Source organism: Monopterus albus, unplaced genomic scaffold, assembly GCF_001952655.1.
Source record: "Monopterus albus unplaced genomic scaffold, M_albus_1.0 scaffold54.1, whole genome shotgun sequence".
Classification (NCBI taxonomy): Eukaryota; Metazoa; Chordata; class Actinopteri; order Synbranchiformes; family Synbranchidae; genus Monopterus; species Monopterus albus.
This window is the reverse complement of record NW_018127934.1, coordinates 544,472-562,843: the sequence shown is the minus strand read 5'-3', so window position 1 is coordinate 562,843 and position 18,372 is coordinate 544,472. Positions and strand designations below refer to the sequence as shown.

The 18,372-nt window shown below is 38.6% G+C and overlaps 3 protein-coding genes across 3 annotated transcripts; 2 read left to right on the top strand and 1 right to left on the bottom strand.

The window, feature by feature from the left end:
* Positions 1-1,098: 1,098 nt before the first annotated feature.
* Positions 1,099-4,253, top strand: LOC109961341 (T-cell ecto-ADP-ribosyltransferase 1). The gene is made up of 4 exons (XM_020602054.1): positions 1,099-1,240; positions 1,455-1,537; positions 1,675-2,390; positions 3,483-4,253. Exons 2-4 carry the CDS (start codon positions 1,478-1,480, stop codon positions 3,556-3,558), a joined length of 852 nt encoding a protein of 283 aa, XP_020457710.1. The 5' UTR covers positions 1,099-1,240; positions 1,455-1,477; the 3' UTR covers positions 3,559-4,253.
* Positions 4,254-4,470: 217 nt separating this feature from the next.
* Positions 4,471-10,430, bottom strand: tacr3l (tachykinin receptor 3-like). The gene is made up of 5 exons (XM_020602117.1): positions 9,931-10,430; positions 9,142-9,330; positions 8,811-8,961; positions 5,393-5,589; positions 4,471-5,302 (listed from the first exon to the last, which is right to left on the bottom strand). Exons 1-5 carry the CDS (start codon positions 10,287-10,289, stop codon positions 5,089-5,091), a joined length of 1,110 nt encoding a protein of 369 aa, XP_020457773.1. The 5' UTR covers positions 10,290-10,430; the 3' UTR covers positions 4,471-5,088.
* Positions 10,431-12,948: 2,518 nt separating this feature from the next.
* LOC109961401 (N-acyl-aromatic-L-amino acid amidohydrolase (carboxylate-forming) B-like) lies at positions 12,949-17,693 on the top strand. Its single transcript, XM_020602174.1, has 7 exons — positions 12,949-13,166; positions 14,370-14,596; positions 14,756-14,948; positions 15,145-15,238; positions 15,325-15,432; positions 16,957-17,069; positions 17,266-17,693. Exons 2-7 carry the CDS (start codon positions 14,370-14,372, stop codon positions 17,461-17,463), a joined length of 933 nt encoding a protein of 310 aa, XP_020457830.1. The 5' UTR covers positions 12,949-13,166; the 3' UTR covers positions 17,464-17,693.
* Positions 17,694-18,372: the final 679 nt, after the last annotated feature.

Sequence of the window (18,372 nt, the reverse complement as noted above, 5' to 3'; positions counted from 1 at the left end):
TCAGATGTCCGAGTTTTCCACGTGTCCGTATACGCACCGTGCATTCGTGGATCGTGGACTTTTGAGAGTGCGGAAAAACACTCTCAAAAATCCGTGTGTGCGCGGAAGGTGATTCGTGGGTATTAGACGATCCACGCATGCGTAGGTAACAATGTGTACGTACTTTCTAAAGAACTGCACACGAAAAATCGATTTTAAGTATTTGTAAAATGTGTTTTATGTGCAGTTTGTACAGCATGCATTTGTGAACAGCATGACACACACACACAAATGGCTTTATACGTGCAGATTGCGCAGCACGCCTTTGTGATCCTCAGGACACACACACACAAATCGCTTGTTACAGACGAAACGTTAAACACGCATTTGTAACATTTTTTATAGTATTTTATCTCCATAGAGAAGCTCCCCAGGCGGGAACTGCATTTCCTTTTTATACATAGACTTGAGTCCTGCTCGTGGTTTCGATCAGTAAAGGTAGGTTTTCGGAAACGTCTGTCGCACAGGAAATAAGCTGTGTGGTTCAACATCAAGCTCTGTGGTTCAAGACATGTTTTTCACTGAAGACACTTTGACACAGAAGTTTGTCTAGTTTCACAAGCACACAAACAACTATATATGAAAAAAAAACCTGCACTGCAAAAATCAGTATGTTAATAAGGGCAGTTTTCCATCACACAGGTCACATTTATGGTATGGCAGGTTAGGGCTAGATAATGGTGTTGCCTGTCACAGGGACCAGCTGATTTACAATATGACAGCACAACCTGATACCCACTGTGGGGCCCAGTGATAGCTCAAAACATTTATTATAAATATTGGGCTTCCATAGAAATACTCACCCAACCTTTGGCACATTTAACTGTGTATTAATAACTGACAATGGCCAGTATGTACAGAAGACATGATTACAGCAAGCAAAAACTATGCATATGGGCTTGTGAGTACAGTTTAATTAAACAATGTGAACCTGTCTTTTAAGAAAAACAAACAAAACATTAGGTTTGTGAAGCAAGCATGGACATACCACAGTGATTCAGTATCTCTAGAAGAACAAATAACTAGACACCAGGGCACATGTTATTTCTTGCCACAGGAAAGGAAAAGGAGTTGCTTGCTGAGATAAGCCTTTTCACTTCCCACAGATGTGTTCTGCATAGAATGATCACACTCTTGCAGTTTGGAGTGCATGGACTTGATTTTTTGAGTTGCTCCCAGAGACTAATTCTTTTTGCTTAAGGTATGTGCTTCTTAACTTTTCTTATACTTCCTTTTCTTGCGTGTCATATGAGGCAGGACAGACAACTGATAATAGAATATTTAGTATTTGTCTAAACAAAGTATTTGCGTGAGAAGCCAAGTTACGTGGATTGTCCTATTTATGGACTGTGTATAGAATCATGGAACCTTTCATTCAAATTTGCCTCTGATCTTATTTGCATCCATTTGTGCAGATACAAGACAAAAAGAGAGAAAAATGTGGCATGGAAGAAAACTGCTTCTTGTTGCAATAGTTTTCACGGCTCTCTACTACACAGTAAGTATTATTTCTCTCACAAATACTACTGTAAAACTACAGCATGCTATACAAATGTATTTAGGTATTTGTTCTGATGTTCTGTTTCCCTCTTTTATCTTGAAACTACATTTTAAATTCCATTCTCATTCTCAAAGGTAACTGCAAAGGGTGCAAAACTACTGGACATGGCCCCAAATGCTGTAGATGACATGTACACAGGATGCCATAAAGAGGCTATGAAGAACTTTATCCATTCAGGCCTTTTAGAACGAGAGCTAAACAACAGCAAGGGATTCCAGAAAGCATGGAAAGCAAACCCCAAATGTTCAAAGCCGATCCCTGGAGGAATAAAAGAACATTCTGCTGCACTTTTGGCATATGCTAATGCAGATGAAGAGTTTACTCAGACTTTGAATAATGCAGTGGAGACAATGGGCGTAAATGTTAGCACCTATGAAAACCACTTCCATTTCAAGTCTCTTCACTTTCTGCTTATGGATGCCTTCAGGCTGATGAAGCCAAAGAACTGCAAGACTGTTTATTTTGTCACAGAGAAGGAATACAAAGCAGAAATAAACTCAAGTGTGAGATTTGGAAGGTTCAGCACGGGTTATTTTAACGATAGTTCAGCAAAGGCCATGACTGATTTGGATGACCTGTTCGTTTTTAATATAACATCTTGCTTCTTTGTCAACCTGGAGAACACCACTTGCAGCATGCACAAGGATATGGCACTCTTATCTCCAGCTGAGATGTTCATTGTGGAGAAGGCACATAGAGTTAAAGTGGGTGATACTGATACTGAATACAATGAGATTGTTTTGCGACATTCAGGAGTGAACAGCTCGCACAACTGCTACATTTTTTCACGGTAAGGTTAAAATGATTCTTAACAGGTATTCAGCTTGGAATTAGGTTCAGTATGATTTCTTTGCTAAAACTGTATGTGAAGAATTGTATGGGACCAAGTGTTTGAAATAGATGGAAAGACCATAGTTTTACCTGAGTGCATGTAAATTTGAATTGCTCTTCACTTAATACTGTCTCTTACAATTCCAAGTCCATATAATAAAGAATAATATATTTTAAAGCCCTAAGAACCTGGTTTAAAATCTACAATATTTTTGTAAAACCTTAAATAACTGTGTAGGTGTACAAGTAATTTAAATGTTATTTTTGATTTTTATACATTTATATCACCTACAAATGATAAATTATGATTATATTTGCATTATAGCTCTAATGGTGATATGCCCACTCAACCCCCATCCCTTGTGTTTGGGTGTGGTTTGATCAAATTTGATTGACAATGCTGACAAAATTAGCACATGACCCAGTGAATCTCATCAGATTCTGACTGATATGGCGCTCACCATCTTTTCCCAGCTTCAAACCTGTGAGAACACTGTAAAAAAAATCACATAGGAATTTAGTGGAATCAACTAATCTTTTCTTGCCAACTTTACAGAAGCATGTATGTTTTTTTAGTTTCAAATTTTATCAACTTTAAATTCAAATAAAAAAATTCATCTTTTTTTTTGATCATCAACATCTTAGCAGACTTACAGAGTGAAAAATCTCCAGAGACTCTTTGTTTTTGTAGTTTGAATATGTTAAATTAAATAATGGTTGCTTCCTTTGATAATAATGTGAACCATGGAGGCTTGTATCAAATTCAGCCCCTTCCTTTGAATACTTGATTTCATCTTTGGCTACAACAGGAGCAGCTACAGCAACTGTTGTTAAGTTGAGCCATTACAAAATGATTTTCATTGTGGAGCACTGAAAAAAATACATAAAATCTCTCAACCCAAGCTATTCAACTGTGGTAGCACATTTACTCTGTGAAAGACTTGCCTATAAAAAGCAGGCTGAGAAAACAGGTCTTCAGAGACTTTAATACATTTTGATATTACAATAACACTTTGTAAAATAATCTGTCTCTCTGTTTCTGTCCCTGTAGGTCGCAAGCTGACGCCTCCAGCCAGTGGCTTGTGTCAGTGCTTGTAGCCTTATCTCTTTATTTCTTTAATTGTTGAACAAAAAACAATTAGCATCTCAGAGTGCCCTGAGAATTATTACAACACAAAAAACACGTTGTTTCTACAGGTAAACAATGAATTGTTTGATGTGATGTCTGCCAATTCCGATGATGCAAGCTTTTGGCTGCAAAAATATAGGCCTACTCATATATTGTGTTTTTAAATGACTTGCATCACACTCTGAAATATTTTTCTTATATACTGTATATCAGCATTATCAATATTTTTGCGAGGCAAGAATAATTTTCAAATAATTTTTTGAGCATTACATGTCTTCATTAGGGATGTTATAGTAGATGAAATGAGTGGAGGGAGAGGAGAGTGTGTGCAACAGAGTCGTGGGGTGGACACAAACCCAGTACGCTGCAGTTCAGGGTTGACACCTTAACACTCCAAAATAAGTTTCAACTGTCATTATCAGCTTTTAGGTGTATGGCTTTAGCTTTAGAGATATATAAATAAATATAATGGCTGCACTGACATTGTTTTGCCTCATTTTTTACACGTGTATACAGGTACTGTACATATACGTATATATACATATACGTTCCAGGAGCCGTGGGGATGGCTGAGTGACATACTTGCATGTATCTCATAAAGATGCTCTTTTCATGTTACACTGAGGTCCAACAAGTCTTCCAAATTAAATAGTAAAATATGTCAGTGGTCCACGCTGTACAGAACGACACATAATATTTTCTGATCCACAGTCATTATCATTACAATTGTAATAAAATGATATAACACAAACAGAGACACTATCAGCTTTTATAGTATTTTACATCATAATGCAACAAAAAACAAACTCACCATAAAAGCTATATATACATATACATATACATTGTCTGATTGGTTACACCAAAATATCTGAAGACAATATTATAACATATACTGTACATACACTTACAACTTTATAATAGTCCCAAAAAGTACATTTTTAAAATGGCATGTGTTTTCTCCTGCTAATAAAAATTACACAAGCAAGTTTTGGATACAACATAACAAAATATCTCAGTGCACACTTTGTGCTAAACATGTTCAAACTACTGTAATGAACAGCAGCAATGTATAATTAAAAAGAAATGAATCTCTAAAATAAACTGTTTAAACTGATGAAAGGCGTTAATGTCAAAAGACTGAAACTCAACATGAAACTGGAAAGCTATATTACATACAGTAGTATAGTATAACAGGATGATACAGAACATTAATTGTCAGAACTGAACATCACTGCTGACATTCCTCACTTAGTACAGAGATAATAAGGAACTATATATAATAAACAGCACATAGACCAAAAGAAGTTATCGGTGTCAGAGTCTGACACTGTGGGTCCCCTACCTGAATAAAACTGACACTACTACACATCTCCACAACAGAAGTAAAATTGAGCAAACTGTTTCCATAGACTCACCGTTTGTTGTAAAACACAACTTGAGGCCTTCAGCTTGTATTTGTTTGCATTTTGGCAAACTGGCACCATTACGACTAAGCAGAATTATCTATTAGCAGCAGTGAAGACAAGTCTTAATTATTGGGCTCAGAGTTGAATCTTGACCTCTGTCCACGAGAACAAGTGCTCTTGTCCTTGCTGAGGATGCTGGTTTCGACCCGAGAGAGAGTGCACATGCTACTCTGGTGACCTGGCCGAAGTCTTGTATTTTGGAGCTCCAGCTCATCATAGCTCGAGACCCGGACAAAGGGACACCAGCGGAAAACCTGCTTGAAGCCGGCCCTGAACCTGCACCCAATTCATCCAGATATATATATTTATACTGTTGTGTATATGAACCTAAATGTTGTTTTTGCACTGTGGGGTATTTGCACCCACCTGCTGTTGAGGCAGCAGTAGATGATGGGGTTGTACATGGTGGAGCTCATTGCCAGCCACAACACTGACAGGTAGACCTGCTGGATGTACTTCCACCTACTCAGACGCTTGTTGAGCCCCGTCACAATGAAGTAGACGTGATAGGGCAGCCAGCAGAGGGCAAAGGTCACCACTACGATGATCATCATCTTCACCACCTGCAAGAGTAAAATGACGGGGCATTCATTGGTGTTAATTTAGCTGCTTCAGTTTCAGGCTCCTACTGTTGTTCATACAGACTCATAGTCACATTACTCATAGACTTAAATCAAACAGAGCCATCACTAGTGTTATTAGTACCACCTGTGCTTTCTTAATCCAAAAAGTCAATTTGTGGTAGACAGTGTTGCAACCATGAATGTGCTTTATGACATAATGAGGAGCAACACTGTAACCAAAGAAGGGTGGGTGGGGGGTGGCTTTCCACCTGGGGACAGAGAAACAAGCTGTAAGCACCTGACTTATCATCAAATTACAGGGGTTGTTACTGAAAACGTGTTAGCAAGATGCTGTCTATGTAGACACTGAGAAGATTTAACAAACTGATTTTTATCTGCTGAATGATTCACTAAGTTCACCAGCTCATTGCTAACTTTGTCTGGAAGCTGTTGGCATATTGTTAGTTTATTGGAACCTGCTGCGGCTGAAAGCAATTTTGATGCAAGTGGCAAGACTGAGACAAAGTCCACATTAAACCATCACATTTTTAAAACACAATTTTCCAAAAATAACTGTCTTTCATAACATCCACATTAGGATTTCCAGGTCATTTGAGTTGAAACTTCTGTCGACAATGTAACACCTGAATAATGCAGAACCTCTTTTTGCCCTCATCTTTGGCAAACAGCACAGTGTGCATCACAGCCAGCATCTGGTCAGGACTGGGACAAATCACTACATATGGCTGTGACGCTGTCTAATAAAATTAATATAAATACAGCTCACTGACGACAGCTGTATATTCTTCTGTAATGGCATTGAAAATAATGCTCACAGAGAAAATGAAAGATGACAGATACTGTAGCTGTGTTGTTAACTAAATGTCTTAATGGCCCCAACCTGTGACTACACACATTAGTTATTCTGCCAAGTGACAAGCCCTTCAGCTATTTTGAACCCATAGAAGGTTTGAGGCAACAAAATGTTTTTCTTAATTTTGCTTCCACATGCTCTGTTTACTCTGTACACACTGAATCACCAAGGTGCTGTTTTAAGATTTACACGTTCTAGAATAATTCCCTCCTACACTGTGTCCCCTCTCATTGTTTTCTTAAACTGGAGTGACGTCAAATTACAAAGGCAAAATATACAAAATGTCATTTCACTGTAATTTCATTTGATTGAAGCCGTGGCAGTCAAATGAAGAGAGGGAAAGGTCAGTGGTGACGCACCAGACCCAGCAGGATCCAGGTATGATGGACGAGTAAGCGCCGCGGAGCTCATCAGTGTGTTCCAGCACAATGCAGAGCTGTGGGGGGTTAAAGAGAGTGGGCAGCTATTATGCCACAGCAGAAGCTCATCTGTGAGACTGGGATGAGAGCAACTTCCTCTTATCTCCTGACCAGATGGCATCTTGTCAGCACGGGCCTTTGAATCAAGTCTGACATTATCATTTAGCTTTGTTTCCTGGCATTTATAAACCACTTTTATCTTCCTCGGCTCAATTTTGGCAGCATTCTACTGCCTCTGATGATTCTTTTTAAGAAGCCCTCCAAAACAGCGTGAATGGCGCACCTGCACCTGTCTGTCTCTATTACTACGTGGTGAATGTGCGTTTGTGGTCCCAAATGCAAGTCAAGAGGGGAAAGCTATTTTTAAACTATTGCTAATTTTATTCTGAAGTTTAAATTAGTACTCTCTGTTTATTTATGAGTGTAATTTGGTCAATGACAAAATATTTTTGATCCACAGATTAGGAAAGCATTTTCATAATTTATTTATATCTGCCATATCTTTCATCACGGGATAGTTCTTGTCTTGTGCATTCTCTAAATAATCAGACATGTTGATCATGTGATGTTATTGATAAATTGTATTCTTTGCTGTTGTTCCCACAGCTGAGAAATGTTTGTCATGACAGCTGTGATGACCTTAATCCCTGTTTTACCCAGTAGCTGCTGCAACTGTAACTGTAACTGCTGTGGCTGTAATATGCTGTGACCCTGGGTGCTCTTCTCTTCTTCTAGCCTGGAGCTGCAACTGAATTTGTGTTTGCATATGACAAAATGTACTAGTAGTCACTAAAGTAGGTTTACTCTGTGTGGTTGTCAGATAATACAGTCTGAATTCCCATCACAGCCCTGAACTAATGTGCTTTGCAGCTTAGCAGAGGTCTTGACTCTCACTGCTGTTGTGCAGTGGTGCCTTTGCTCCTGGGATTATAATGTAATAATCAGAGAATATAATATTTTTTCATTTGTTTTTAAGCTGTTGTTTAAGCTATTAGAAGAGCAGGTGAAGATACAACAGCGATAGAATTCTCATTGCCATTTCTTCCTTGTATTTATTTTTTTGCAGAAAGGAAACCAGTTTGAAAACTGTAAGCCTTTGTAAAATGTAGCCAACTGAAGCTTTCATTTTCAAATAAAGATTCTGAACATACAGATGTGCTCAAGGAAAGGGGGCCTGAACCTCAGTGCTCAGTGTCCCCATGGGTGTATGAAAAAATATTATTATACCTGCCAGTTATATCCCAGTTTGTTGTTCTTTCATGAAAACTGTTAAATAAGCCTTAACTTGATTCATATTTTACATTCGAGGCACAGTTTATGTACGTGTGCTGCAGCTGTCTCTGTGTAGGTGTCAATCTGTCAGCCTTCTCTGGCTGGAATCTTTCCTGTACTGGGATCTCTTCAGTGGTTAACAGAGAACTACAAGATTTAGTTTAGGATTATTTTATTTGCAGTGCATGGACTGTCACCATATTATATGTCTAAACTCCTCGTCTTCTGTTTCACCTACTCAGACCTGCTGACAATGATTGCTCTCCACTTCACTGATTGATATTTTCTGTTGCTAACCTTAAACAGTGATGTAGTTTCCCACTCATTATTAGATTTTTCCTCCATTGGCATCTTTAAAACCTGTGTAAAGACCTACCATTTTTCTTTAGCCTTCTAATTCTTATCATGAAGCCAGGCTGGTCACAATAAGTTTTTTTATTTGCTCTCTGTATCATGTTGTATAATTTTATCCAAAATAATTAATTCTGTGCTTGTATCTTTTTATGTGCACCCTCATAATAATGTCTGTTTTCATTTGATTCAAATTCTGCGTAAAGCATTTTTGGCAGTATTTGGGTCTTTAAATGTGCCCTGTCTCGCTTCCTGCGCACACAAACACAAAAAGTATGAACATGGTGTAAATGTGCAGTGTTTACCTTCCGTTTGGCCCTGAGTTGTCCATGATAGTGATCAGATGAGTCTCCAGGGATCTCGCCTCCCCACAGCGTCACTCCCACGATGGTATAAGTGATGCCCATCACCAGTAATGGCAGAACATACACCAGAACTGTCACTATGATATGATACCTGTACAAATGGAGAAACAAATCAGCAGTATATTATAAAAAATTAACAAACAGGATGAAAATAGGGCGAGTGTTGACATATTTGGGGTTAAGGACAGACACAATAGGATGAAACATAAAGAACTATAAATATAAGAAGCAATATCATGGCCCAGGGAATTGTCAGTGTTTGTGTTCTCACATGAAGGGGTCGTCAGCCATGCGGGGCCAGGCCACATAACAGAGGGTCCTACGAGGCAACGCTCGAGTTGTGGAGAAGTAGCAGAGAGGGAAGGCCAGAACCACAGCCAGACTCCAGACACAGACAATGACTCCCAGTGTGGCTTTTGCTGACAGACGAGGCTTCAGAGGGTGGATGATGGCCATGTACCTACAAGGCAAACGTCCCAGCTGTGAATGCTAGTCAATGCACAAACTGCATTGCATGACTGCATGTCAGCCCTGTAACATACAGTATGCATGGCCATTATTACATCAGGCATTTAGCAAAACAGCTCACTGTGACTTCCTAACAGTGCTGACATGAATATTTGTCTAAAGATAAGTCCAGCACTGTTTAAATATATGGGTTAGTGGTTAATAAAAAGTCACACCACTTTCTCAAATCACTGCACTGAAATGAAAGGCCTCATGCATCTTAGGCATGTGTGTACATGTATTAAGTACAGCAGCTGTCACTTTTCATTCAAGTTGTAGTTAATAAAGAGATACTAGTGATTAATACGTAGGATAGTAGTAGTAGTTAATATTAAGTAAAAACATAAATTAAGAATTAAGTCAAAGCCTACTGTATATGTGTAATTAAACCTTTATATTCAGAGGTCACAAAATGTGCATTTCACAGCACTACAATTTATATAATCCAGGGGAGTGCAGCCGTAAACAAAAACAAATAATTCATATATTAGCGTGGAAAAGCTTCATTAATAGCACGACCGTGATTACTGTTATCAACCCCGTGGTGCCATACCTGTCGATGGCTATCGCAGTCATAGAGTAGATGCTGGCGAACACAGCAGTGACAGGGAAAAAGTTGTGAAACCTGCAGTACACTTCTCCAAAGTACCATTCTCCATGCGCTGCGTAGATGAAGTTGATGAGCGTGTTGAACGCAGCCATCGAAACATCAGAGAAAGCCAAGTTCAGCATGAAATCGGTCCTCATCCGCTTGTGCGCCAAAATAATCCAAATCACAATCAAGTTCCCGAAAACTGCCACTGCCAGCACAGTGCTGTAAGCCACCGACCACAGCGCGATGCGCCACGCGGGCTGCACAAACTGGTTGGTCAGATTTCTGGTGGTGTTAGACCCATCCTGTTCAGAGGCCATTCCTCAGGCGTCCTGGGTCGGATCTGAGTCGGTCCGCTGACTGAAGGCCACATAAATTACTTTGCCACCTCTGATGCTCAACATACGCGCAGAGTGAGAACGTGACCAGTAAGACAGAGAGAGTGGTCCTGATGCTGCCACTCCCTGCCATCACTTACTGAGAATTCAAACGAATTCAGTTAATACTCTTTTTCGTTTTTACAGTATGAGTAATTTAAAGGTTTTTTTTAACTCAATTTTGACCCATAAAGTTGAAATTACACTACATTTTACTGTATGGCATCCATTTGGACACGTTTGTCCAAAGCAGGTACATTAAACCTCCTCTGTCAACCTGAGATCCAGATCTGATCAGCACGTTTGAGTTGTGGTCATCTCTTCCTGCAGGTTGGACCCCATATTGTTACCCTTTAAATAAAGAGTTTAACTTCATAACTACAAATGTAATGTCCAAGCCATTTCTTACCAAAGGGAGGAAACTTTCATGTCCTGCATTAGTGTTGTCTGATCAGTGCTGATACAGATAATCCTTAACAGCCATGCCACCAAAAGCAAAGTTTAAAGCTTCAGGGATTTTTTTTTTGTAGGGTTGTCTGTATTATGTAACCATAAGCACAGTAAAACAGGCCAAGTAAAGCCATTAACTCTTGGACAAATTATTTTGTTCTCTATTTCTGTTTTTGTTATGTAAAATTTTAAGTAAAAGGACAGTAAAAACAAAAAAAACTAAATCCCTTATTCAGTGATGCCATTGTCCTAAATTCACAGTTGTCTGCTGCTTTATTCTGAATATTCAGACTTTCCTTTCTTTTTACAACACCTGGTTAAAATAGTGCCAGTGGTCTGTGATGAAACCAGACACAAAAAGAAAATGATTTAGTGCAAAAAATACTGCAGCCCTTCATTCCATATCACCAACTCTCGATTAATGCAATATTTTATTTTCATTACATCAAAGATGATGGATCCCAAACTTTCATCAAAATTAAAGACTGCATCTTCTGAACAATAATTATATTTGACATGATGTCAGGGCTCTATTTCTATTAGATGACTATTTGACAAAATCATAAATAAAGAATTATGGCCTCAGCATTTTTCTATAGAATTATATTTAGAAGCTTTAAAAAAAAGCTACAGCAAATATAATTGAACAGTCACTGATTGAATAAAATAGGGAAAAAAAATAATTTAAGAGAAAGATGTTCTTCTTGGTTTCAGATCACGTTTGTTAGAGAATGTTGAGGGGTGTCTTGTAGTGACTCTTAACTTTGTGCTTTGCACAATAATATTCACCTTCTCAGTTTTCTCAGTTTGGAGTAAATTCTCAATTGTTCGAATACTTAAAAAGCCGTAGAGATACCAAATCAGATACCAGTAGTGTATGGTAGGATCCAGTCCTAAGCCAGTGAAGGCATCTGCCTCACACAGGAACCATCCAATTAGTGTCTTTTACTCCCGCTGGGTATCTCTGCCACTTAGCTTAAAGTGCACCTACTGTGTTTGGCTTTATATATATATATATATATACTTATCTACCTCCTTCATCAGACTCTCTCCATATGTATAAATGTCCATTCTCTTATTGTTAGCTCCAGTCTTTGTAGTTTATGTAGTCACCCCTTACAGTAACAACACTTCCTCTGGACATGGAAATAAGAGTCTGAGGAAGGAAGTAGATTCTGAGATTCTGGGTCACCACATAAACATGTATAAGCTTCACACACTGGGACCGAGACCACAAGAAGGTCAAAGAGTCTGTTTTCTCTCAGCAAGACCTCATTACCCAGAGGGCTCCTCTTCTGTGCCACTCCCTGTCTCAAATACCACTGTTCAAACCTCTTCTAAACCCACCCCGACCTCCATACTAAAAAAGGTCACAAGTGATTAAATAACAGCTGATAACATCATTAGCTGCATCCAAAATGATTCCCCTCTCTTTTAAATGAATAATTAAGGCATCATTTTATCCCAAGGGGGGTAACAGCACGGAAGATGCGAGTGTCTCTTTATCTAGTGTCTGATCTGTTTGTAATTGGATGAAGTTTGATTGAAGTGTAAGGCAAATAAAATTGACTGACAAGAGGGGTTTGATACAGTAATACAGTCGAGTAAATACAACCCTGTTGAGAAAAGTAAACTTGTAAAGATGCTTAGCACGATTTTATGCATTGAAAAAACTATTAAGCAAAACATTTACACTTTGTGTAAATATAAAGTTGTAAATCTTTAATCAGACTCTAAGTAAGCAGCTTAGATTTCCCTCCTCTGCCAAAATATGAAATCCAGTCCTACCTAAAAGATCCCATAATTAATGAGTTCAACAACTGATCATTGTTGTAACCTATTTTATAGTAAATCTGTCACTTCTGTTTAACTGAAGCAACTGGGAGTTGTTTAGCTGTTCCTGTAAAGCTGAATCAGTCCCCTCTATCAGTACATTTTAGGTCTTGTTTTATTTTAGGTGTTGCTGCACCGCCCTCGGGGCCTGAGGAGTGACTCCTGCTGGTTGGATTTGATATGAACTAACAGAGAGCGAGTTCCTGTTATGTCACATATTGCCCAACAGTTTGAAATTTGAGCTGAACAAACAGAAAGAGGAGGGCCATGGGAAAGTTAAGCCAAAGGAAGTAGTAAGACAGACTGCACACTGAAACTGTCAGCGTTTGTACAGTATATGGTCGGGTTTATGCTTGAACTTTGCACTAACTCACTGTCTACATATAAAAGATTTATGACTGGAAAACAGCTTGTAAAGTGCCTGAATTGCTTTGCTTGCTAGTTAAAAAACAGCCTACTGCATTTCTGTTCTGAAACGGCTTTGCCTTTAAGTTCAAAGGCTGCTGAAGTTCAGTGTAACGGGGTTTTAACAAAAAGGTAAGACCCTCAGTGTTCAGCTATGTTTTTATATTCATATGCATTTTTCAATTTGTTAATCTGTGCTTGTGTGTTTCTTTTACTACAAACCATGTGATCTACTCTACCGAGGCAGCTTGCTGCATTTGAAATAGTCTAACTTTGAAACTGTGTCCAACAAGCCCGATTTCTGACCAACAGGTCCAGGAATGTGTTTTCTCAACAAAATGCACCAGCATTGCATGACTTTCAATTACAGTACACTAATGCTTTACAATTTTCTTTCTTGTTCACTGCTGATGTTGCATTGAGGGTTGTCCAGCTGGGCAGGAAAACTACATTATGGAAAAGACAATCTCAAACTGCAGATCCAGCTTGCACTGATATGTGCACATAATAATCCATGCCTTTAAAAGATCAACCGACATCCCTGCACATTGATTATAGACAGTGTAAATGTATATAATGTTAGCGTTGCATTGTTTTATACATAAACAATGTCATCCAACCCTTACCACATTCAATTATATTTGATTATGACAGCTTGGGAAACTGAGAAATTATTGTTAAAAACATCATTACAGGGCAGCTTTTAGAGCCTGTACATGTTGCTCACTAAATATGCCGTTATTTGTTTGCAGATTAAAGACGTTATGTCCCTGCCAGGGATTTTCTTGTGAATTATGCAACAACAAGAAATACTTAGAGTACGGCTTCCACTGGCAAACAACAAAAGTGCGCTGTGATCTCCACAACAACTCTGCCGACATGGGCCTGGGGCTCATCTTTTATTGCTTAGACTGGATTACTGAATTTATTGCAGACCGTCATTTAATCAAAAATGTTAATAACAGCTTTAGGTGTTGCAACTCGGAAAAAGCTAAAACAACCAAATAACATACAACCTATTTACTAAACATTCCTAACAAAGGTTGACAAGTCTAGAGGAAACCCTTCAAAAGTGTTTGACCGAGTCAGTCATTTTTTAACTAAATGGCTCACTGACTGTCTATTATGACTATTGAACTTTCACCCCAGTTTGTGACCAGCACCTGAATCTATCAAGCAGTCACAGTTGACTCTGCTTGGTTTATATACAATATGTTCACATTTGAAACAGGTTAGACTTCATATTTAATTTTAAAGTTTGCTCAGAGGTTGAATGAAGTACAAGGAAAGTAAGACAAGGAAACACATCTAACTAGCTATTTTTCTTGCCAACAGATGGAGCACGCCACTTTCCCACCACTGCCCCTTGTTGTCATTTGTGGTGGCACTCATGGAAATGAGATGTCAGGGGTGTACATTGTCAGAGAAATGCAGAAACAGAAGGTAGAAAAGGCCGGCTCTGTCTCTATAACCACTGTCCTATCAAACCCACGGGCTGTGGAGGCTTGCAAGAGATATATAGACACAGATCTCAATCGTTGTTTCACAGATGCCTTGCTGAGGTTAGTTAAAAAGAAAAGTTGTACTAAAACTTCAATGGTTTAAAAGGTTTTGGCTGAGAATCAGTTCATTTGAAATCTCTGATCTGCCTTGTTGCAGCAAAGTTGAACTGACAACTGGTAGACAAGAGAAAACTGTTTAATTCATGTTCTGTCCTCCAGTGGCCCCATAACAGATTCAGCACCATATGAGCTGAGGCGAGCTCATGAGCTCAATGCTCAGTTTGGGCCCAAAGGAAGTGAAGAGGCTGTGGATTTGCTCTGCGATCTTCACAACACCACTGCCAACATGGGCCTGTCCTTAATCTGTTATTCCTTAGACTGGATTACCCTACATATTTACAAGTATATACAGGTACATGCCTTAAGAAATCATCTAGTAAAAGTATTTTAAATAATATTTCTTTAGGGTTTTGTTGGTTACCAGTGTACCTCATATGTATGTAATATGGTTTCAAATGAGTACAAAGTTCAATCTATGGTCAAATAAAGTGAGATAAAGCTGTAGACTAGTGTATTTTATGTTGAATCTCATGTTGCTTGGTTTATAGAGCAAGGTGACGTCTGTGCCTGTGAGACTAATCCAACTAACTATTCCCATTTCTGAGGCGTATTCCCTGGAGTCGGTGGCCAAACATGGCTTCTGTAAGTGTGTGTATAAAATTGTTTTTCTGAGTAATTGTCCTGATTAAAGTATTAGATTTTGGAAATGTTGATTTTGTTCTCTGCAGCAATCGAAGTCGGTCCTCAACCTGGTGGTGTGCTCAGAGCTGACATCTTTAACATAATGAAGGAGGCGCTGGACCTCACACTGGAATGGCTTCAGAAATTCAATTCTGGTAAGAAACAAGCTCTAGTGTTTAAAGGGTGTGATCAGACCAATCACACACACACACACACACACACACACACACACACACACACACACACACACACACACACACACACACACACACACACACACACACACACACACACACACACACACACACACACACACACACACACACACACACACACACACACACACACACACACACACACACACACACACACACACACACACACACACACACACACACACACACACACACACACACACACACACACACACACATACACACACACATCTCTAGTAAATTGGACTACTGTAATGCTCTTTTCAGTGGACTGCCAAAACAGATAGCTCAGGTCTGCAGCTCATTCAGAATGCTACATCCAGAGTCTTTACACAAACATGCAAATATAGTCATATTATATCACTTTTTAAACTTTTTCACTGGCTGCCAGTACAACACAGAGTTAACTTCAAAATTCTACAAATGGGCTATCAGTACTTTTGGCTCCCACAGTGTATCACTTACAGTCCAGCCTAGGCTCTCACATCATTTGGTAGACTTCTTCTAACTGTACTTAGAATAAGATCCAGGTTCTCTGAACAAATTACCTGATGACCTGAGATCAGCCACTGTTGCTTTTATATTTAAAAGACAACTTACAATCTCTATGACTTATCAATTTTCACCGGAGTGTGTGCAGATGGACAACAGATTTTGAACTAATGTTTAATTAAATGTTATGTTTGTATGTATGTGCTGATTTGTTCTTTATAAATATTGTAATTTTTTATTTTTTAAAAATTTGTTTTAACATGACTACCATGTTGATAGTTGACGCTACTATTACTGTGTTTGAAACATAATATGCAAATAAAATTTACTTTACACAAACACATTTTCTAACTTAAAGTTCAAGTCTCGTGGTGACTGAGCACTTGCATTTCTATGGACCATTAATTTCTGCATGTATTTTGTTTAAAGGTGCATTAATAAGATTTCACAGCTTGTCTAATAGGCTTCGTGAAAATGGGACAGGATGACATGTCTCAGCTATACACGACACTCTACTGCCTACAGTGCTTATTGTTATTCCAGCTTCTCCTTACTCTTTTCAAAATATGGTGCATAAATTAGCCCCACCTGCCACCTAGAGAAGGTTATAAAAAGCATTTTTAAAACCACGCGTACAGCCAGCCATGGAGGAGCTCTCGTCTCCAAAACAGTGGCTGCCAGGCCAAAGGAGTTGCATTCATTTGCACAGAGAGAGAGAGACAGTTAAAACCAGGATTAATATCAGTTTGGCTTTTTGAGATGGAGAGTGTTTAAAACAGTCAAAGAACTCAAACTTGATTCTGATGTGGCGTACTTTCATCTGGATGCATTAGTATCTAAAGCAAACATTTGTTTTACTTTTGTATTGATGTAAGATGATCTTAATTTAGGAGTAATTTGAGCTTGTGTAACGTTTGTGCTTTGTATCACATTGGCAGTAACCAATGTGCTCACTGTATCCTTTGCCAACAGGAAGTACCTTTGAAGGGGGTGAAGTGGAGGCATATACTTTGGTCGGAAACGTTGACTATCCAAGAGACCCCATGACCGGTGAAATTACTGCTGTCGTACACCCCCAGCTACAGGTACAGTACAAGATACATGCACATATTACAGGTTAAACCATTACCTAAACAAAGCTTCATAAAGTGGTTCATTTTTCAAATTTGCAGTCATGAACTCAAAGAATCAAGGACACAAACAGTAAATGCCATATTTGCATTCAAAAGCTGCCCTGGTGCACAAAGACTCACCTGTTACTATTCTCCTGTCTTCCTTCAGGATAATGACTTCAAGCTTCTCCAACCCGGGGACCCCACATTTCTGTTATTTTCTGGGAAGACAGTGAAGCACGAGGGTGAAGAACTCTACCCTTTCTTTGTTAATGAATGTGCCTACTATGAAAAGAAGGTTGCTTTCCAATTAGCTCGAAAGATCACTCTGACCTTCCCGTCCATCAGTGTAAAGCTGGACAGATAATACACAGAATTTAGCGATATTGGCTTATAATGACAGATATATGAGCACTACATTTTTAATAATTGCAAACGATTGAGCTAGTTTACAGCAATGTTAACTATTACGCAGGTCAAATGCAATACACTTGATTTTGTACTTCACTAAATTACATTACAGAGTATGCACTATTCTAAGACCACTGACTAGTTTACCATTGTTCTGATTATGCCCAATACCATGCTTGAATAAATGGAAACCTGAAATTGATCACTTTCAATTATTTGTTTTAATGTTACTTGAATCTTCATAAGGACAAAGTTTGACAAAAACTGAACGCTCATAAATCTGCTCAGTCTCTAAAACATCAGACAAAGGAGATAAAGGTTCACACATTTATGTAAAGCAGGGACAAAAAATATATTAAAAGCATATATTTAGTTGAGCACATTAAAATGTACAACTGAATGACTTCAGTGATAATTTAGGTAAGGTTGATTAATACAGACACACTTGGCACTAGTCTGTGAGTTCAGTATGTTGGCATAACTTTCAGTTTAGTGCTAATTGGCACTAAACAAAAAGTACGGCTGAAGCTGAGGGAAGAGTCTTTAAGTTGTTCATCTTCTTGATCATATACCAGGGACCGTCACTAAATGCAGGTGAAAAAAAAAAATCAGGGAAGAATCAGTTAAAATGTAGTCACAGCAAAACATGTCTGATTTTTATACAACTGCACTGTGGTGACTACATTTCACTAACGCTCTTGAGAAAAGTAACAATAACCACAGAACCAGCAAATATCAAATTTATTAATAGAGAAAAGTGTACTTAAGTGTACACTGTTTACAAAAGCTAGGATGCACACAACATCAGATGTGTAACAAAATGTGACAAACTATCAGAATTTATGTTCTTGTGCTAAGAAATGCG